Here is a 23,180-nt window from a genome sequence, read left to right on the forward strand (position 1 = left end):
AAATTCATTGTTATTAACGAATTTATATAAAGAAGTTTAATATCGTAAAAGTAATTTTTCTAGTATCCAAACACTTATGTTTTCCTATAAGTTCGGATACGGGAGGCTCTACTGTAATATCAATTTCAATAAATACTCGCAGCCCAAACAGATAAGTTTCCAACGAGTTTATCGTTATTCGTAAATTTTGCATAAAGAAACAACGTTTCACCGGGTGAACGTCTGCCAATTGCGGCGCATGCATCTGCGTCTGCAACAGACGGGAGAGACTTCAATGCCGGCAACAGCCAGAAATTTATCGAGTTTTAATAAGTACAAATTGCGGCCGGCGGTGGTTGCGCAACCAGCTGTGGTTGGATGCATCCAGCGTCGGATGTACGCTATTTTGTAATCATGAGCGGAGCAATGTTTATAGCGATTCTAAATGGGCGACGGGCAGAGGGGGGGTCTTGCACGGATCTCGCGCGATACACGCTTATTAAGCTGCGCGCGGGTTTCGTAATACAACGGGAAAAAAAACATTACTGTCTTTTTTCTCGCTCGTTCTTCTTTTTTTTTTTTTCTCTTCCGTTATGTGGGCGAGTTTTCAAGTAAGCGGCGGCCCCCGGATACCGGAAGCTTCTGGAAATCCGATCCCGCCGCGAGATTTGTGCGCCAGACGAGCCCGATGATTCCGTTCGCTGGAAAATGATCGTAACAAAGCGACCGATTCTGTGAATTCACTTAAGTCTAATAATTATTTCTTTTTTTTTTTTGCACATGCAACATTTCTATATTCAGTTGAAAATGTATGTTTTTCATACCACCGTGCTATAAAGAGTTAAGAGTATAAGAGTTTCGATTTGTTTAACCCTCGTGCACTATTCAATAAACTGTTGCATTGCTATTCTTTGAATTAAACTTGGTCTAAGATAAAATTGAGCTCATGTGATGAAGAATATAATGAAAAAGTTGGTGTCTGAGTTCGGATCGGATTGACTCAAACAGTGCACAATGGTTAAATGTACAGTTTTCGTTAATTTTAATCTTGTTGTTTATCATTTGTTAGGTATATCAATTGACAATCCACGATTTTTAGTCAGGAACAATACTTATCTTTAAAGATATCGAAAGACTGTTGGTTTAATAATACTCCTTATCATTCCTCGATAATCGCCGCCATTTCGAAAGATGATCAGAGCGGCAACATGTTGTGAATTTAAACTGGGATTACTTGTTGGTAAATTTAATTATAAAACTCTGAATTTAATTAAAGGTAAAGTTAAATGATGAATTAAAGTAAACTTTACTGAATAGTTTTAAAATAAAGCATTACTCATTTTCATCATTCGTTTACTTATTACATTACGAAATTCAACGAATTCATGTGCATCAACTTAATATTACGAGCACTGGGTAACTTAAATGCCAGACGAGACTGGAAATACGATTGCGGGAATAAAAGGAACATTCTTAAATTATTAACGAAGACGCACGTATCTCGCGGCGCTGACGGACTTTTTTTTGTTGACACTTGCCCGCCGAAAAGATATGTATAATTTATTTTGCCGCGGGCGAGCTTCCATAATGGCGGAGCAACAGCCTAGATCATCACGCTTCGATCATCTATCCGACTAAACTTTTTGGGAGTCTTTTTTGCTCCGTCTTCCTGTCACGAAAATAGCATTCTAAACCGTCAAATCCACTAAAATTGTTTTTTTTAAATATAATATTCTTTTGGTTCGTTTATTGCATTTCTTGATTGCTTGACACGAAGGAATGGCTTTAAATTAATTGGGTAACGGCAGTTTTTTGTGGGATGATATTTTTTCGTTCAAACCTGACTAAAATGATTTTGACAGTGATTTTTAGTGTAGGTTGCCTGATTATGTATGATGTACGATCCTGCATCTTAGTTACAAATGAATTCATGGTTTTTTTTCATATGTTTTTATGCATAGAGAGTACAGTAAGTCTTCGAAGGCTTCTCGACAGTGGACATTAAATATTTTATAAACTAATATTCGTATGTGGCTAAAACAAATATCATTGGCTTCGGAATTCCAAGCTCTATCATTGTGCTAAATCTCATTAGAAAATCAGCGTTACACCTGTTGACATCTCCTTGTCAGTGGCGAGAAGCCTTCGAACACTCATCGAGGATTTACTGTATTTTGCACAGACTTCTATACAATACATATGGTCTGTGGTATTTTGGCGCTTTACGGGTGAATGAAACGGACAATTTTTATACTTTTATTGATACCCTTTTTACAAATTTTTTCTAATGACAGATAACTGAGTGTTCAAGATTGAACGAAACATTGCTTATCGCGCACGTTCTCTCACTGTTATCACTTTTAATTTCCATAATATTTGCATTGTCGTAGACAAAGTGTAATTTGTTACGAGTCAGGTTTTATCTGAACGATTACGTTAGGCGCACAGTATAATTCACTAACCCAATCAGGAGAATTTAGCAAATTGTCCATTGATCAGAATTAACAAAAAAATTTTATGTCCAAGATGATGTTTCTTTAAATTAGATAAATGGAAGTCTATAGATAATATAGGAAACGAGGCGTAGCAAATTTGGTTAAAAAAGTAAAAAAGAAATGCTATTTCTATGCTTTCAGAAAAAATGAGGCGAAGGTCTAACACAAACTAATGTATGCAGAGGAACGACATATACTGAACAGTAAATATCATTACATAAGGAATCTCACTGTAAAGTAAAAGATAACTTGCCACTAAGGGGAAAGGGGACCATTTTTTAAGTCCAATATGACGAGCACAAGAAATACAACGAAGTACAAACAGAAACATTATTATGAAAATATTTTTATTCCTCTTGACTTTAGCTACAACTGCACCGTATTTGTTTATTCATCTGCGTCTTTGCTTGTGCACGTAAAACGGTACGGAAACTTATCACAAAAAAAAAGGACAAGTTGTACGAAGAAAAAGAAAGTGTCCGGTATTTTCGGTTATATAAGAAATTTCACCGTAAAATAGAGGACGTCTGGATAGAATTCTCTTTTTTCAATTTGTGTACGATTAATCGACTATGTTCCAAGGACAAAGATATTTCTCGGTAACCATATACTATTTAGTAAAGAAAACCTTAATACGTACGTTAGTTTCAAATTCAAGCTATTGCTACATCTGTTTTTACTTTGATTAATGGGGAACGTTTAAGTTTTTAATATATTAGATGTACCAATGAGTAATCCACTATATTTTACCAAATTCATCATCTATTTCTAAAGAAACTAAACACAAATATTTCTTTGAGAATATTCGTTACTGTTGGCCAGCATCCATTAATACGCCATCATTAATAAACAAACTCTAATACAGTGATGTCTCGATGAGTGCGAGATACTCGAGTCCACTCCGGAGCATTCATGGCAAGATGGAAAGGTTTTCAGCCCCTCACTTATATATATTTTTTAATTTTTATTTTCATAAAATGAAACAAAGATCCTTAATAAATGAATGGTTTTACTTAAAATAAATATTTTATACCACGTATAAATACGAAACTAACACATAATGTTTGTAATAATCATGTTATGGATGATGACATATGCTATTTTGGGCTGTCCATAAAGATAGTTCCTTCTCGTATAGGACTACTGTTACAAAGATTACATCTACAATCAATTTGATTAAATTCTGTTGGTCGAAAATTTTCATAATCATCGGAAAACTTTTGATTATTATCCTTACTAATCCACATTTTCCATAGAATAAACAATCTGCGATTGCCCCTGAGTTTGGTCGCCAAGTTGCGGGGGCACCTTCTGCACCCCCGCCAGGAACGGCCCTGAGCATTATTTTCAATTTCACGCGTTCCAGCTCGAATACGAACATCCAAGTTTCGAAGCCGGAGCCAGATGATGAGTACCGTTACTGCCGGGATTCCCTGAGGAAGTGCGGTTCGATCTCGACTGGATTTTCGGCAGTGATCGAGTCGTACGAACGGGCCGGCGGCCTGTCAGAGATTTGTCATTCCCCCGCCAACCCTGACGATCCCGTCACTCGTGGATTTCGTGCCGGAAGATTAATGGACCGGCAAAGTTTTCCTGATCGGGCGTCCCGTCATTTGCATTTCAATCGGGCAGCCAATGGCTTAGCCCCCCCCCCCTCCTTCCCAGGGAACATTAGTTTTGCCTTTTATAACAGTACTATATCGCTGTGCCAAGGACATTGGATCTCTTATCCGGACGTTGGCAACGCCTAATGATACACGGTTGCTGAAAATATTAATAGCTCCCACGCGAGAACGATGATTCTCTCTCTCCCTTTAATAGTATAGCGCCCGTTTCCGTGGTATATTCATCCTCGAGGGGCTTCCCCGGTCGGTGCATACCGGCACGGACATTTGCATAGATCCACCGCTTCATTGATAATTAATGCGTCTGACCTTCCGTTTCGTTAGATCGGATGATAACGTGATGGCGAACGTGAAACACTGCGACGACACTTCTATCGCCTAATCTCTAGCGGCAGGGATTATTCGACGGGGAGATCGTGATTCAAACGTGTCTAGGGAGGGACGGGGGGGAGGGATGTACGGAGGATACGGCTCCGCGAGAGGCGATTTAATTAGAGGTCCGGTATTTAGAGAGTCGAAGTTTCCCGCGTTTCCATTGCTTTGCTAATCGCGGCCGCGTGATTAATGGAGTGTCGGGATTAATTAATATAACAGATTTATTGAGGTTGCCCGCGGGGGAACGCGTGTTAATCAAGCGTGGAATAACGAGGAAAAATGGCAATGAAGAAATGATTACTGGACATACAATGTTAGATTTTTCTTGTTATTCTGCTTCTTGTTCTTATTGGTCTCTGACTTGGTAGACCTTCACCTGTTGCTGGAGTTCGGTAGTTCATGCTTGAATAGTGTTAGGACTTTTTACAGCACTTGTTAACTTTCAGAACATAAGGGTCCATTAATATCCGTGTGTCCATACTGTCGATCATATCATATATTATAATATATAATAAAAATGTGTGTATTGGACATTTTTGTCATTTTTACAGAGCGCATGAGATACTGCTACAGTGCTATTCATAACGGATGATAAATTCTGTTCAGTTACACTTTATCATTTCACTGTATACTATACTTTAATAATATTCCTAGAAAAACATATATGAACAAAATCACACAAAAATGTAAATATGTCATTCCCATAATGATACCAAATGGACACCAGCCATGGGCGTTGCCAAGTTATCAGTTGGGGTGGGGGGCAATATAATTTTTTTTTTTTTTAAAGAGATGGGCAAAATCCAATTTTTTTCTTCTAGGAGGGGAGGGGGATAAATTCAATTTTTTACTTCTGCAGTACTGCAAAAGCGACTTCTTTCCATCCAGCCCCTCCCCCCCCCTGGCTAGGACCCATAAGTCCAGGATATATTATTCGAGTATCTTTTACTAGAAGACACCAGTGTACAACTAGTAGGAAACGTAAGAATCGTATAAACGTCTTATACATTGGATCGGTAAATCTTGACGGCAGTACGGTTAGGTTGTGCGTGTCGGAGTGCAGTATATAAACAAACGATAAGTAATCGAAAAGAACGGATGATACATCGTGGATGAATCAGAGATCGTCGATCGCCGCGGCGGCGTAAATATTTATGGACGTGTTTCACGAATAAAAAGTGCCATTAGAATGCAAATCCGATGATCCTTTATGAATTACGTAAAGGCGACCTGTTGCATACGGTATTACCGTGTACAATCCGGGCTTCATTCATAGGATCGTCCAGATACGCAGCTCGCGTTGATGATTGCAGTCGGCCGCACGATTCTAGCGCATAATATCGGAGTGGTTAGAAAAAATTGTCGTTTTCCTTTGTCAGTGTTGCCAGATTGGGCGATTTGTCGCAATACGGATGACTTTTGTATTAAAATTGCGATGAATTTTTCGAAGAAATTGCAAGTAGTAAAGTGGATCATTTTGAATTTATATATATATTTTTATGTGTATAATTCATTATATACGTATGTTTTTTTAAATATGTCCTACTGGAAAAGATAATTTAACCCTTGAAGTGTTTTATTTCATTTCGAAAACGTACACTCGTCTGCTTAATTATTTTTAACCTATAACGACAAAAACAGACTAAATGTATATGTCGTAAAAATTGAAATGAATTCTAATAAAATGGCAAAATTACTTTTGCGGCTTCAACGCCCATCTATTGTCGAAAAACAAGTCACTGTTCTATCAAACAGTTTTCGTACGTATACTGTCGCATATTTCTTTCTTTGTCTGTTTTTATTGTCTTAAAATATTCTAAAATATATTAAAATCACGAATATAATTTTTGTTTTACCTAAACTTTACTTTAAATAACAAATGCAAATTTTTTTGTTTGAGTATACTCGTCATTAAACAGAAACATGCCATCTTTTCACGACGAGCATACTCGACATGAACATCGAAAGGGTTAATATGAAAATTCCGTATTAACAGTACATTCAAGATTTTTATTACAACATTATTGTAGCGATTTTAGACAACTGTGGTTACAAGAATCTGATAAAAAATCTGGCAACGCTGACATACACGCTCCTCCCTGTCGGTCTGTTATTTCCGTGTTTGAATGTTGCACAAACACCCGTCGACGTCCATAATACGCTCGTCTGGCTTGCGGACCACCACGGTGGGCGCACCGACATAACCTGTCGCCTCCTTTGTCTACCCGGCACGACCGCTAAAAATGACGGGAGAGAAAGGTGTTGCGCGCAGATATAGGTATGTATCTCGTGCCACGGAACGCCTGACGTACTTTCGATTTCCGGCGTTCTGCGCTCCGACGGGCATCCAATTCATCGCGCGCCGACGATTCACCTGCAACGATGTCGACGCCGCGCGCCTTGTAATTTACGAGGCGTTCCCGAAATTAAATGCCGACCCGTCATTACAGCCGAAGAAAAAGTGGACTCTGTAAAAAAGCACTCGCATTTGGACATTACACATTCTTATACAATCGTTCCGTATGCGTCTGAATTAGACACCTAGTTTTTCGCATCGTCCGCTTAGAAATTCGCCGTTCGCTTGCTAAGCCACTTTGTCATAGTTGACGGATGAGGCATAGAAAATTTTAAATTACTATCCTTGGATCAGTCTTGCTTGTCAGGAAAGGAAAAAAAAACGATGGTGGTAGTGGTCAACGATGCTCGATAAAATTTCGATGCATGCAGATGATATATTGGTTCATCAATATCGATATTTTAGGTAATGATATATCCATGTATCGATACGCCGCGGGTCGATATTGCCCTTTGATACGAACGTATAGATCTTAGAATTATTCTATACTAAAATTCTAAATTTCTAAAGTAAACGAACGTATAGATCTTAGAACTATTATATATTAATACCAAAAAAAAGTAAACACAGTTATATAAATATATAATATGACAACGAGTGTTCTACTTGATTATATATAATTCAAAAAAGGAGTGATTTTCTTATTGATTTGTTTTGTTTCTTTTTTACTAATATCGTATTCGATATGCATTAATATCGATACTTTCTATCCGATATATTGCAGGGACTTAAACCGGTATGATTTTGATACCGGTATTATGGTATCAAAGCTATACCGAAATCGATATATTACCGAAACCCGAAATAAATACCGGTATTTTATGGGTTTCTATATGGGTAGGATTTATGTAGGGTTATATAGGGCGAAGGTGCAACCGAAAATACCGATATTTTACGTTTCTGATATATTGTATGCATCGATATTAAAAAAAATCAATACATATCATTACATATGCGTAACTTCACGCACAGCTAATTGTTCGGCTGTAATGGTCAATCATCCCTTCCCCGAATGTATCTCACATTCCTCGTTCGAGCCGGGCCAAAAAAAAAAAAACGACGCGTGCATCCTCCCCGATCGCCTTGGAACTCCGTTTACTTGGAATGACCGATTCGCGATTGAATTCCACGTCGATCTTTAAATCAAATTAAACGGTCGGAGTGATTTATTTCGACGGGCAATAAAAATAACTTTTCGCTGAGTCTGACGAATTAACACGATCGTTTGCTCGACGACTTTTTTCCGCGGCTAATTACGTTGTCACATAAATTGATGCTTGGCTGCAATCCAAACGAACCGTTTGGGACTTACGTATAACTGCGAGGATAAACTGCCTGTTTTTACGCTTTCGAATTATTCCCGGCTGTCTTTGCGGATCGATGAGCAATAATCTAACGTTTGTATGCGGAGTAAATATTAGCGACGATGAAAGTATGCATAAATTGAATTCGAATATAGGTCAGAAAGGAACAAGGAAAACTGTTAGATTTATTTCAGGTTTACATGTAAGGACAGCCTGTTACCTTTAGCTGAACCTATATTACACACTTTCATTTACGTCCCCTACTTCTGCTGTCGTACTTTTTCCTCCTTTCCCTTTATTTTACCAACTCTGTCTGAACATTAATACAAATATCAACCTCTAGATCAAGAGAATCCTAACAAAAATTTCGACATAGCCTCGCGTGTGCGACATTTATAACCTAACTAAAATCGGGTATCTAATGTCCCTGTATCTCTCCGAAATCCCAAAGCATAAAACCTACCATTCAAATAACACTTTTCATTCGTTTGAACATTTACTCTGGATCGAAACTTTAAACTACCGTTTAAAATCCATGAATCATCCTGTACTAACGAACGAACAACTGCACAAACGAATCTTTCCGCTCCTAGCCGAAACATCTTGTTACAGAAACACTTCAAGAATCATCGAAGCAGCGTATACACGGTGCTCCAATGATTCTAGCTTCTCGTCCCACGAGCATTCTCGAGCCATGACCGGTAACAATCACCGTGGAATTCTATGCAGATAGAAAGGCCGTGGTGCCTGTTATACATGCTGGGCTGAATAACACAAGCGTGACTATTCTATCGCTCCGCAAAGCCGCACACGCACGTGCAACAGTATCGAGTTACAGTTGCAGAATCATTATTGTCGGACCCCATAACACCGCGTGTGTGTGTGTGCCTTGCGAATCTCTCGTTAAATAGGGTAAATGTCCCAATTACTACCAGTATTCATATTACTGTCACTTTATTTATTTCACTTAATAACAACGTAACGTATAAAGAATTGCTTTTCTTTCGATTTTACTTTTGTATTCTCCATCCTCTTTAAAGCTCTTCCACTAGGGGAAAAAGTGGCATAGGGGAAGGGCCACATACCATTTGGTAGCTTTAATTCATGTACTGAAATAAATGTTAATTTGGCATGAATTTCAGAAACTTCCGAAACCAAGTAGTAGGAGGCCCTTCCCCCACGCTACTTTTTCCCCTAGCGGAAGCTTAGTTTCTCTCGAATCTCTCATTAAATAGGGTAAAAGTGTCAATTACTACCAGTATTCATATTACTGTCACTTTATTTATTTCACTTAATAACAACGTAACGTATAAAGAATTGCTTTTCTTTCGATTTTACTTTTGTATTCTCCATCCTCTTTAAAGCTCTTCCACTAGGGGAAAAAGTGGCATAGGGGAAGGGCCACATACCATTTGGTAGCTTTAATTCATGTACTGAAATAAATGTTAATTTGGCATGAATTTCAGAAACTTCCGAAACCAAGTAGTAGGAGGCCCTTCCCCCACGCTACTTTTTCCCCTAGCGGAAGCTGAGTTTCTCTCGAATCTCTCATTAAATAGGGTAAAAGTGCCAATTACTACCAGTATTCATATTACTGTCACTTTATTTATTTCACTTAATAACAACGTAACGTATAAAGAATTGCTTTTCTTTCGATTTTACTTTTGTATTCTCCATCCTCTTTAAAGCTCTTCCACTAGGGGAAAAAGTGGCATAGGGGAAGGGCCACATACCATTTGGTAGCTTTAATTCATGTACTGAAATAAATGTTAATTTGGCATGAATTTCAGAAACTTCCGAAACCAAGTGGTAGGAGGCCCTTCCCCCACGTTACTTTTTCCCCTAGCGGAAGTCGAGTTTCCTCGTGAGGGTACCTACTCTTTGGATTGCACTGGTATTTGTCCATTAATTGCAATATATCACAGTTCGATCTATTTGTTTTATATATTTGTTATCACTATAGTAGATCGTCGCTCTTCTTGTTACGCACGATCTGTCTATGTTCTATTTAGTTTGTTTCTTCTTTCTCTTCCTTCTTTGATTATTTTGAGGTTTCAATCTGTGAGCTATCTTCAGCTGTACTTTACATTTCCTTTTTAATTGTTCTCAAGAACTTTGCTATCAGTTCCGCAGAAACAGAATTATTTTTCCTTATAATTGAATAATTGAATCTCTTTCGTTTATTCCGTGTCTCTTGAGAACGCTGCCCGTAACGTCCCTACTGCGCTCTGGGAGAGTAGCTGTTATTACATAAGAAGGGAACACGTTAGATCTGTGCGAGTATATCTCTGGTCACGGTTTCTCGACTTATCGTTGCAAACCGTTTTCAAATCGACACCACCAGAGTCTGCCACCGGCCAAGTGAATTATAACGGGTTCGGGGGAAGCCTGTTTCATCGAGTATCGCGGCATAGCAAGCAGAATACATACATAAGTATATCCCCGGCTGGATCGAGAACGTTTCCGATCCGTTACGGGCTACGGTCTCTATCGTTCGCCTCGAGTATCCTTTCCTTTCGAGATAAAACGATTCCCGGTGACCTTGCCGCATTGTTACGAGCGCTATCGAGGATGACGTTAATGGCGCTTAATCACGCCGGATTTTCTCTCCCTTTTTATTCCTCGCGCGTTTATTACCTATACTTATAATCTACACGCGCGACACGTGTGGAAAACACCATTTTTACAGGGACACACCGACGCAACGGTTTCATTGGGGGAACTCCTGGGAAAACGTTCTTTTATGTGTCGAAGATTTTTCTAATTATCCCCTCGCCTTCGGAGCGGGAAGCATTAGATGGCTATTGAAATGATGGTGGAAACAAGGAAATAATGGTTCGTAGGTGGTACAGGATTCTTTTTTAGGTGTGCAGGAAATGTGTTTTTCTTTTGGCACACATTTTACTAGGGGCGAAGCAGAGTTGGGAACAATTTTTTTCGAATAATACATAGTGAAAAGTAGAGTATCTAAGGGCATCATTCTGAGCTTTAAACCGTTAATGATATTAAATAAATACTTGTCAAATGTCGACTCATTCATGAAGGAGTATTATTTTATTGTAAAAATTGGAAGTTCCATGTTTAAACGATTAAAAATGACCAAGTACTATTTTATCTTTTATTCGTTATTCGAAACTCTTTATCTAGATAATGAATTTTCCCATCTATGTGGTGAAGAAGACGGACTTCCGGTACTCTAGAAACAGCTGATGATTTGTCGGTGAATGGATTTAGTGAACCGGAATTGCTGGTATTAATACGTCTTGTTAGTAATATTGTTTACTACCGTTCTCGATTCATGATTCTTACATGTTTCTTTTGATCGTACCGATCTTCGCCAGTTTCTTCATACCTCTTCTCGTGATTAAATGTGGTTACTCATGTTTAATCAAAGACGGTAATAATAGGCAAGAGTTTTATGTATGAATATGCAAACGATACTTGATAATCCTGTTCTGTGTGTAATCGTACAAGTAAAAAGAGTGAATATTTTGCAAGCCTATTACTAGGTCGGAGACCAGTAGTTGTTGAATCTGTTTTGCTTGTTTTCTAATGAATTTTATTGAATAAATAAATTCGAAAATTATATGCAGTAACGTAGTTTCTGTATCGAATAGCCAATGGCAATATGCGTTTCTAGAAGTGATCAACGAATATTTGTAAATGGATATATTCATATAATCGTATATTCATTTATACTGAAGTATTCATCGAAATTAACATACGGAATAGTTCTGTAGTTATATGTTTCTTAGTAAAGAAACTATGGGGATATTTTACACATTAATATTAACTATGATCATATTAAATTAAAAAAATATCAAACTATAACTGATTATATTTGATTACGAGATTAGCAAGACATTATATAACTTCAGTTTCATTTCCACATGCAGGTGCAATTTTGTTGGTTTCAATCCCCAAGAAATCAAGAGTAATTTACACCACAAGGAATAAACGTTTACCCTTCGAAATTACTTTACGACTTGCTGTATACTTGATCGTTACCTTTCGAATGGAACTTCTGAAATCGGCTATATAATCGCTTCAAGGTGATGGAAAACAAAAAGGCCGACCATCGTTCACGCGTTACCACAGAATATTGCACTTTTATATAATTTACATACCTATACGTATTGAAATACTATTCTCTACGGTATATTTTAATTCTAGAAAGGCCTAATCTTTATTACGCTATAAAAGCAATTGAATAACAGTCATGTATGTTCAAACAGCCATTTATTTCCTACCGACCTAATAGACCATTGTGCTTTGCACATTTGAATACACAATCAGTGCATAAAATCCACAATCTATTTATTAAACATTCAATAACAGGGAATTCAAGAACTGGACCCTCCGAACACAGGTTTGGTTACTTCGTACTTCCCTTTTCCTTTCACTGCACAGTTCGACTTAAGTGTAAATGTAAAATATTTTTATATGTTTCATCACGTACAAAGCCATATTATCGAACTTTTTTACTATAACGAAGTTTATACGATCTTGTGTGCTATGAATACGTAACATCCACAAAGTGGTGATAAATTATAATGAAAACTAGTCGTTGGAAAATACGTTTAATGGAAGCTATGTTAGATAAATGACAGGAAGTTATTAGCGATAAAATGACAAATCAATATTAACCCCTTCAAAGTAGTTTCCTTTGGAAGCCACACAACGTTGGAGACGTTATTCCCACTCTTGGAAACAGTCTTCAACCGCAACTGCTTTCAGTTGATCTGTCAAAATCTTTTGAATGCTGTCCACAATTCCAAAACGACGACCCTTGAAATTGGTTTTGATTTTCTGAACCGGAAAAAAGTCACATGGACCTAGATCAGAGAAGTAAAGGGTCTCTGGAATCATAGGAATACCTTCATACGCAAAAAACGCGTTCACAAAAACGCAGTCTAACAAGGAGCGTTTTCATGATGCAGCGTCCAAGAAAGTTCTCTATTACCGAGTTTTTGGCCTATGAGGGTATTCGTATGGAGTCCCTTCGTATATACTCCCCTGATCAGGGTCCATGTGATTTATTCCTGTTCCCAAAATTCACCCACCTCAAGGGTCGCCATTTTGGAACCGTACATAACCTCCAAAAGGTTATAACGGACCAACTCAGTGCAGTTCAAATTGAAAACTGTTTCCAGGAGTAGGAACTCCTCTCTAAAGGGGACAATATTAATTTGTAATTGATCAGCAGTGATGGATCCAGCGGGTGACATTCTCCCCATCCTCAAAGAAAAAAATTTATTTTAATTTTTTTACAGTAGTATTTTAACAATTTATCCCAAAGAAAGCTTCGATTCGTTAGGTTTTCATGACAAATTGATTTTTTTCGTGAAAGTGATTCACAGTGAACCGGTCTTTCAGCGGTTAATACGCCCCCCTCCCCTCACGAAAACCGTGGATCCTCCCCTGGCCCCCCTCACCACAATCCTGGATCCGTAATATTAATATAAACGCCCCTGTTGATCGGTAATATTAATTCGTAGTGTATTAAATTGCTGATAGATATTTTTAAAGAACCAGTCACATTGCTTTTCAGACACACCCCGTATATCGCGGAAACGGTGCACCCGATTGCGTCGTCGCCTAGGTCAACAGGTATATATGTACACATACTCCGCGAGCAAATATTCCCGGCTGATAGTTAATCCTCCGTAACTCAATATATACTCACGACAGCTCAATCAGCCTTGAATTTGACAGAAGCCTTTGGCTTCTGCCTGATCGTTCGCGACGCGAGCGGTTCGCGCGGATTGGTAATGTTTTCCTCGGTCGCGCGCGCGCGCATACATTTACGATCGATTAACGGTCCACAGCTGATAGCTTATTCCAGCTCGCGACATATTTACGATCGTGCCAAGATATTATCCCTTCCTTTTTGTTTCCTTCTCTCTTATTTTTTTCCTTCTTCCTCCTCCTCCTATCCAGCCGTCCAGCATAGAGGCAGCTCGTGAGAAACCGACCGGACTATGAGTCAGACATTCTTGAATTATGTATCTGGATTAGCCTGATGGCTTGTTTAATGTTTACAAGCTGACACATTCTAGTTAGAATGCACACACGTGCATGACTCGACCGCGGGTACGTTGACATTCGCCGCTGGACAGCGCACAATCAGGCCCCAGCGGCGGACGAATAATATTTGAAGTTCGCCAACGTGTTTACGGTCTCTCGCCCCTTCGTCGACGGAGAGGCCCGACGATTCAACTATCTCTGCAGGCGTATCGCTCTCTTATCGGTGAATAAGACGAGCAACAGCTGACTTCGAAGGGGAAGAATATGACATTGGTGGGTTTTCTAAACGCGAACATTAAGTTGCGGCTGAGGATAAACCGATACCGTCAAGGTATCGGTACTTTGACTCGTAATTTGTATCGAAATAAAAAGTATCGATATCAACTTACAAGGGAAGGCACGGAAGTGTCCCCTTCCGATTTTGATGAAACTTCGTATGTCTATTAAGCAGTCAAAAATAAGGAATACATATTTTTTTTTATCGGCTGAGACGCGACTTTAAGGGGTGAAACCACCCCTCGAAGTTTCGACCCGAAAGTACTATCTCGAAAACCAGAAGAGATACATGAAAACTTCTAATGGACGAGATTTGCGGTTTTTTATGTAGAATAATATGGTGCTAACAAATTGTCCAAAATATAATTTGTTTATTACAAAAAAATTTCGGGTCGAAACTTCGAGGGGTGGTTTCACCCTTTAAAGCCGCGCCTCAGCCGATAAAAAAAATACGTATCCCTTATCTTTGACTGCTTAACAGACATACGAAGTTTCATTAAAATCGGAGGGGCACACTTCCGTGGCTTCCCTTGTTAGAAGGAAACACCGCGAACGCTGACTTGCGGATTGGAATGAAACTTTGTGGGTTTATAGAGTGATTCGAGACAAGAATAATGGTATGTTTCTTTTGTGACCAATCGCCCTTTAAGGGTGCGAAAACTAACCCTACAATTGGATAGGCACTTTCACTTTTTCGCGTATAACTGTTAAAGTAGAAGAGATAGGAAAACATGTTTCAAAGAAAAGTTGAATGGTACAATAAGCGTTGTAAACCTGCGTTGGCAAAATTTTGAAAAAGATGCACTGAGCGGGTTAACACGTTGACTGTCACAGTGAAAAATGTCGTACGTAGCCAGACACGCTTTATTTCGTTTATGTCTTAAATTGTCGAAAATATGTGCGTTTAATTAATACAGGCTGTTGGTCTTGTTTTAAATTATTCTACCATTTCCGTAAAATTCTACAACGATATTTGAATAATCAAACCTCTTTTCAATGTACGTGTCACCATAATTTTGAATAGAAATTCAATTTGAATTTTCTTAGTACTTCGTTAATATTGGTATTACAATTTCACTATTTAAGGAAAAAATTCACACGACTCCGCTCCGTATTAACGATTTTCGCGTAACTAGTGTTTACGTAAATCCTCGTGGATCAACTTTCGATTGTTCAGATGCCGAGCATACCATGTAATTAATTTACTCCTGTTCCCGGTTCAATTGAGCAAATCGTGTTCAGCCTCTATCCCGTGCGAAGCACAGGTGTTAAAAACGAAACCGTTCCACTGTGCACCGTTAAACCATTTAGTAGGCTCACATTTCTTCTGGCTGGCCGACCCCTTTTCCTCACTCGCGTGAAAATCACTCACTGCATCAAATTCATCGTATTTTGAAACTACGCCGAGACTCGGTACTTTCTCATGGTACATTCGGTCGTTTCTTACTAAATCGATGTATTATACACAGGAGCATAATATGTTGAACGCTTCACGCATTTAAACAGAGCGCAGTTTTTACGTAATATACTCGTACACCGTTGAGCAAACTCGGCTTCCGCTAGGGGAAACAGTGGCGTAAGAGAAGGGCCTGTTACCACTTGGTAAATTCATTTCAAGTACCGAAACAAATTTATAACGTTTATTTCCTGTAACAATTTTATTAATTATTCTTACATAATAAAATTTAATAAATTTCTAGTTTTAAAAATATGACCCGAATTTATTAATGTTTGCCAATATTTTGTAATTGATTCAAACGCAAACCCTTAAATATTTTAATGGAAGAAAAATGGACCTACCAATTTAAAAAAAAAAATTTTTAGTAATTCACGATACGAAGTGGTAGGAGGCACTTCCCCTTCGCCACTTTTTCCCCTAACGGAAGCCGAGTTTGGACGTACAGTGTTCAAGAATTTGTAACTGGGATATTACAGTAGTCAATTGCAGGAAGCAAACAGAGATACTAGAATGATTTAATTACTGAAATTAAGAGAGAAGAATGCTTACACAGGTTTATGCAGTTTTACAATTTTAACCATCCATTACAGACGACTCGTCGTCAGAGATGAATGATCCGACGACGACTACTTTATAATACTTTTAATAAACAACTGAATGTTATTTTTCGTTACCGTTATGAAGATAGTGTGCCACTAAATTGAAGGTTCTGAAACGCCTAGAGCTACTAAAATTCTCCACTAGGTTGTGATAATGAAATAAAAATTCAGACTCATCTCCGAGACGAGTGGTCTGTAATTAATTGAGGTTTAATAAAGTGGTTGGTTCACAGAAATGAGAAATAAACTTACACATGTATTTGTACTATACGTATACACAGTGCGGCCGAGTAACATGTACAAGCGGGTACGAGGTGTTTGCTTATGAAAAAATAAGAACAAAAAATTCAAAAAAATTTTTTCATTTGAGGCGTAGTTTTCGAGGAAATCGACTTTGAAAATCTACTTGATACGGACAGCAATTGAATAGGACTGGGCTAGCGCGTCTGTTCATTGCATTCCGTTTCTACTTACTACTTTGGTGAATACACGTCTTTCAGATTAATTTTCAAAGTCGATTTTCTCGAAAACTAAGCCTTAAATGAAAACATTTTATTTCATATTTTGTTACTGAACAGAACAATGAGAACCCACCATGGCCTAAAGACGATCGGTTTACCAAACAAAATGGCGACGGCGAGCGTTACAGTCTACCATCACGTAACGTACAGATCAAAACATTTAATAATTCGTAACCATAACGCACATCGAATAAATAAGAATAACATTTACCCTTTAACGCCCAGACACTTGTATTGTAATTTCAAAATTATGAGATTGATATTATCTTGTTATTTTGAAGCCGAAAATATCGATATTAAATCAACCTATTTTAAAAATTTTATATAAATTTGTTTTAACCCTTCAACGCCTAAATACAACTTTTAGGGAAAAAATTAGTTCCCGCAATTAGTTAACTTTTTCAATGACGCCTTGAAAACAGTTTAAAAGCACCTTAGAACTAAAATAAATGTAAAATGTACGTTTCCAAGGCGTCATGTGCTATCTAGGATATGTGTACGGTTACTTTTTCTTTCATTCAAGCATCAGTCCAAAACTAATTAAGTATTATTTACAAAATTTCCCAACAAAAAAGAATATTCTCCCTATCGATGGTTAATATATTCAAATTAAATACAGCCAAAGAATAAAAAAAAAATTCGTCCTTGAAATCACTCAAAAATGGTCCCAATACGTGCACTTCATCTGCATTTCCACAACAAGACCCCTGAAAATAAAATTTTCTAGATGTAACGTATACTGGACATTAAAAGTATTTAAAAAAAATCGACGGAAAATTCTTCTAAAATAAAATATTCTTTCTCGTCTTAATAAATTCATCCCTGAGGAGGTTAACTCAAAAATGGTCCCAATACATGTACCTCATCTGCATTTCCACGACAAAACTCTTGAAAATAGGATTGTCTAGAAGTAACGTATACCGGGTATTAAAAGTGTTTCAAAAACGGTACCAACGGAAAATTCTCCTAAAAACAAACAGCCTTTAACCACCAGGTTCGCTAAAATATCAAGTGTTTATGACCGTCATGTGCGTCTCGAGTCCCAGAAGGCAAAAGGCATTAGGAGGTGGCCGCCCTTCCATCCTCGGAAGCTCAAACAATGAACGTGTATACGGTGGAATGCTGTCAGGGGATCGGGAGAAGGGGCATCGCCGTTTAACACCGCCATTAAGATTTATATTTTGCGAGTTCACTGCCGGCTGCCCGCGGGGGCCTTTCCCCCGTGGAATCTAAAACCTTGTCTCGGGTCTCCCGGCCGGCTACCTCTACACGCTCACACACATCGGCCACGACCTGATCCTTCAGGCCCTCCGGGTGGAGGATCGTGTATACGCGCGGCACAAGTGCTCTCAGCCGTGGCTAAATTTAGCGCTGGGATAATTTACCGGATTCTGCGGAACGGCTCTTTTACGAGTCTCTTCTCGGTTTACTCGGCCGGACCCACGCGGCTGCTCCTCGCCCAAGGGACTTCCGCGATCTTTCGCCGATATTATTGACCCTCTCGCGTGTCACGGGGGATCAATGGTTTTGCAGGTTGGTTGTCTTTTCACCTGAAACTCGAAATTTTCGGTCGATTCACCCGGGGAAAAAAACGAAACGAAGGAAATGATGAAAAAAGGAATGACAAAGCGTTGTAGAAAATGAAAAAAAAAAAAAAAAGACAGTGGAACAACCGGTTTCTCGATGGGTATAATGAACGGCGAGGAGGTGGCTTTATGAAACACCGGAGTAGAACCGTCGCTACGCGCTGATCCATCCGCGAGATGGTAAGACGAGGAACGACCTCGCGAGGGTGAAGCTCCGTTCGAATGGACCGGGCAGGATCGGTAATACTGGTATACTGGGTGTTTCTGAACTGTGGCTGAGAATTTAAACAGTGAAACCTGTTCACCCTTCAACGGTGGAATTTTCTTTTGAAAATGTGTATCCGTTTGATTTATTTGTTCTATTGGTGGCAAATATATTTTGCAATTTTTACGGAAATTTTTATAGCGGAAGGTACTTTATTTTTACATTTGACGAGTATACATTACCCAGAAAGTGGCCGTTTTCTTGTTCCATACTTGTCAAACAGCATTAAAGCGTTAACCTCTTCAGGGAAGAATTTATTAATACTAGAAGAAATCATTTTTTTTCAGGTGTATTTAATTAAAATATATTTATAAATATTATTAACAATCAGTTAGTAGGGTACTCTGTTTTATTGGGGAATTTCTTAGTGAATATTTAATTATAATTTTCCTTTGATGCTTGAATGAAAGAATGAACTAAACGTACACATACGGTGCCAGTATCCCTTAAGAGGTTAAAAGTCACGAAATAACTATTCAAACGTTGATACTTTATAATTTAAACGTGGTTTAAACTAAAAAGAAATTTGAAAAATATGAAAAATCATGCTAAATGAGACGTCTCTGTGCCAGTTAACCTATACCCTTCAAATCATTTCAATATGGCCGACTATGTTTCTACTTAATCGGAATACTTTTAACAAAATTAAAATATAATAATTCTCTACTCGAAGAAATACTAACCAGAAAATATTTATTTGCATTTTATCAACAGAAGGTATTATAAATCTACTAAATAGAATATTGGAAACCCAACGTGGTGTATGACGATCGGTTGTCCGAACAAAATGGCGCTGGCGAACGGTTACATTCGAGTAAAATAACGGTTTCTGTGGTGTTCCATTTTATAATTCGTAAGATTTTAGTACATATTTTCAAGCAGAAAATTATTTGATGACTCTTTTATTTTTATACCAAATCGATACTTTGCGTAAAATTCATTGAGACGCTATGGACAAAATCAAATTATTCCGGATTGGATACAATAAAAGTGACATTAAGTCCAAATAAATCATACTCAAGTATCTCAAAGATTTAAGACGGAAAAAGGAAATACGACGTCTAATGTATCTTCATTTTCCAGTAGCTTCACTTTTAACGTCTCGAACAATTTATTCCAAGGAAACAGTTCCAAACGGACCAGCTAAAAGACCCGCGAAAGCAGCCTGTAAATTACGCGTTCTTTCGTAGAAAATGATTGACTGTGAGTAGTGGGTTTACTCTAATTGCAGGTTTAAATGCAAGATAATTACGTTGATGGCGTTTCTGTAATACCAGTGTACCGTAACGTCGTCCCGTGGTTTAATTTTGAGAGGCTTCACTTCACAAAATTGAACTTACAACGTAACTAAATTACGTCCACTGTGTCCGATATTATTACTAGCTGAACTCATCTTTAATACCCCACGGTTACTGATCCAAGACATCCGGAAACGTTCACGAAGGCGATATTTTCCAGGATTTCTATAACATAACCATTTCCTGATGTCACTGGAATGCCAAGTTATGGATTTTCTGTTTTAAAATATAAACTTGCGCATCACTTATCAGTTGCTCTTATTGGAAAGGAAATTACAACTACAGAATGAAGATGAATAAACTTTCTATTTAAATAATGGGATTTTTGATGACGAAAAATTGTGAATAAACGTGAGATTTATAATTATTACGTGACACTTTGTTTCATTTTTAACGTAAATTCATCTCACTCTGAGGATAAATGTCTTAAATACTATTTTTATTCGCCAGTTGCTGTTCGATCAAAATGGCAACCATACCTGTTGCAGGGGGTTGTTGTTCTATATTTATTTGTATTTTACTTGAAAATAAAATGATGATTGTGAAAATTATAATACGATTACTGTATTTTTAACGTGTTAATCGTGAAACGCACAGAAACCATTTTTTGAAGGTTGGGGGGACAACCAATCATTTTATGAATCTGTGAAATAAATTTATACAAATTCTGTAGCCTTTTCTTAACGCGAATTTTGTTATTTGAAACGTTAAAAATAATCCAGAAGGTCCGATTAAATAGGAATACCCCTGGAATTTGAAAATATACCAAGATCGTTTTCATGGAATTTTAAGTAATATTTTTTTTCTCTTGTTGCTTTCAGGTACGGTGAGAAGCAACGACGAGCCGACAGCCAAGAGCTCAGTGGTATACAATTGCTATCTGCAACTGCGTATCAACTGAAGAAACCGTACCAGCAACTTCTTATACCGATCACAGTATGGATTGGCATGGAGCAAGCGTTCATCGGGGCAGACTTTACACAAGTGAGTAATTAAAAGTCATTATTCTGAAATTGTCGAATCGAGCAGCAATATATCCCGTTTAACCCACCACGCTAATTAAAAAAGTAACGAGAATCAGTATTCAATGACAGTGGTCATAAAAATTAAGTAATTATTTAAACTCATTGACCAACATAATAATAAATTGCATTTATGTAATCTATATTTAATCTAACAATAATTTAAACATCTTTTAAACACCTTGTAACAACCACTCGAAACAACGGATTAACTTGATGTTTAACAATAGAACTACAAAGCAATCAAAATGATTTATCAGTACACTCTTATAACGACGATGAAAATGTTATAACAATACATTTTCTGAGATCTTTACAAATTTTATCGAAATTGAGAGAGAAGAATGTAATAAAATAAATTTGTTTATTTTCTAAAGTTCGTCATGCACATCGAGTCGATAGAAATAGATACACGTTTATAACCAATAGTTCTAATGTTAATGAAACTAGGAATCAAGTGAGTCAAAACGAACCAATTTCCGATTTAATTCTTTATCTAGACATTCCTCGATCTTTTCTAGCACCTGTACAGGAAGAACGAACATAATTGCGGACAAAACGATCGTCTAAACACTACCAGATCCTCCAGTTTTATTAATAATAAACTATTTAAAAACTGTCCCAGCACTGCTAAAAGGTCGTTCCAAAATTAGAAATTCCAGTTCATTCGAATGTACGACTACCATAACCGCGACACGCAAAAAAAAAAAAAAAAAACAAAGAGTCTATAATCCCTCCAGAATGACATCAGGTCTTTATACTCGGATCACAATTTCAAATCAGTTTCCCCGTTGAGTCACGACAAAGCAAAAAGCCGCCAAACGTCTGTTCGATCGCGAAAAACCGTCCAGCGAGAAGTGCCCGATAAAATCGAAAAAACCGCCTGGCATCCTGGAATCGTTAACGATTTATCCACGTTCGTCGGATAAAGCACAAAAACCGTTCCGACTAGGATCACCCGGATAGAAACCGGATACAGAACGGCAGATTCATGATGCGTAACGGCCATCCGAGGTCGTGGCAATTGTTCTCCGGAAATACATATGCTGGCTGATCACAGATACGCTAAAATATCGGCTGAAGCACCGTAGCATCCTCCTTTTGCCTTTTAAACCGACGAATGGATATGAAATTATAAGTTGTATAATGCACGGAACCCGCCGGTTGCGTATCGAGGGGGGAGCTTGAGAAGAAGTGGAAGAAGATAAAAAGAGATAGAAGAAGAAAAAAAAAAGAGGAATGATACAGTTCGGAAGGCAAACTTGTTCGAAACCTGTTCGATGACGAAATATATGTACAGGTATGTATACATGTAGATACCAACAAGATGGCCAAGGAGCAAAGTAATTGGAGAAATAAATGGCTACTGGAAGGCATCGGTTAGATCTCGAGACGCTACCTTACCATTGAATCAGCTGGCTTCGACATGTTATAAATAGCCCAGAATCTTATTCTTGCAGCAATTCCCCCGAGATACCACCTTCCATACCTGGAATCCCGTGAACCAGTATTTCTTCTTTTCGCCGTTCCTTTTTTTCGCTCTACGCTGGATCGGTTCGGTGTCGAACGCCGAAGCGACACGCACACCGAATGAATGCGCATTAGACGGATCGGGAACGCATCCCTGCGCGCGTTTGATTCTGCAACAGCGAGGATTTCTTCGGTTTCGTGATGGAAAAAAAAGTTTTGCTCGTTTACACGCTGATATGTAACGTCGATTTTTTTTTTCTTTCGCGTTGGTTCTCACACGGAATCTCTTTTTAGGATAGCTTTTGGTTGGCTGATCTAGTCGTCATTTTTATTCAGTACCCCATAATTAGACTGCGGATTTTATGCATTTATAGCCTATACGGTTCTGTGAAATACAATGAAGGACAAAACTTTTGTCAGATGTAACGAGTTTTCTATTATCTTTTGAACCCAATAAGATACTCAAGAGCAGAAAGAAATTTCTACTTTTGTTTTTGTCTTGATAAGCAACTATTTATTATTT

General features: G+C 38.1%; 1 protein-coding gene across 1 annotated transcript in view; it reads left to right on the top strand.

The window, feature by feature from the left end:
- Positions 1-23,180, top strand: part of LOC107191906 (UNC93-like protein) — a 62,218-nt gene that overhangs the window by 33,743 nt on the left and 5,295 nt on the right. The window contains exon 4 of the mRNA XM_015581050.1: positions 20,987-21,149. Within this exon, the coding sequence (XP_015436536.1) occupies positions 20,987-21,149 (163 nt within the window). The remainder of the gene's footprint in view (positions 1-20,986; positions 21,150-23,180) is intronic.

The sequence above is a fragment of the Dufourea novaeangliae genome, unplaced genomic scaffold (genome assembly GCF_001272555.1).
Source record: "Dufourea novaeangliae isolate 0120121106 unplaced genomic scaffold, ASM127255v1 scaffold248, whole genome shotgun sequence".
NCBI classification, from domain to species: domain Eukaryota; kingdom Metazoa; phylum Arthropoda; class Insecta; order Hymenoptera; family Halictidae; genus Dufourea; species Dufourea novaeangliae.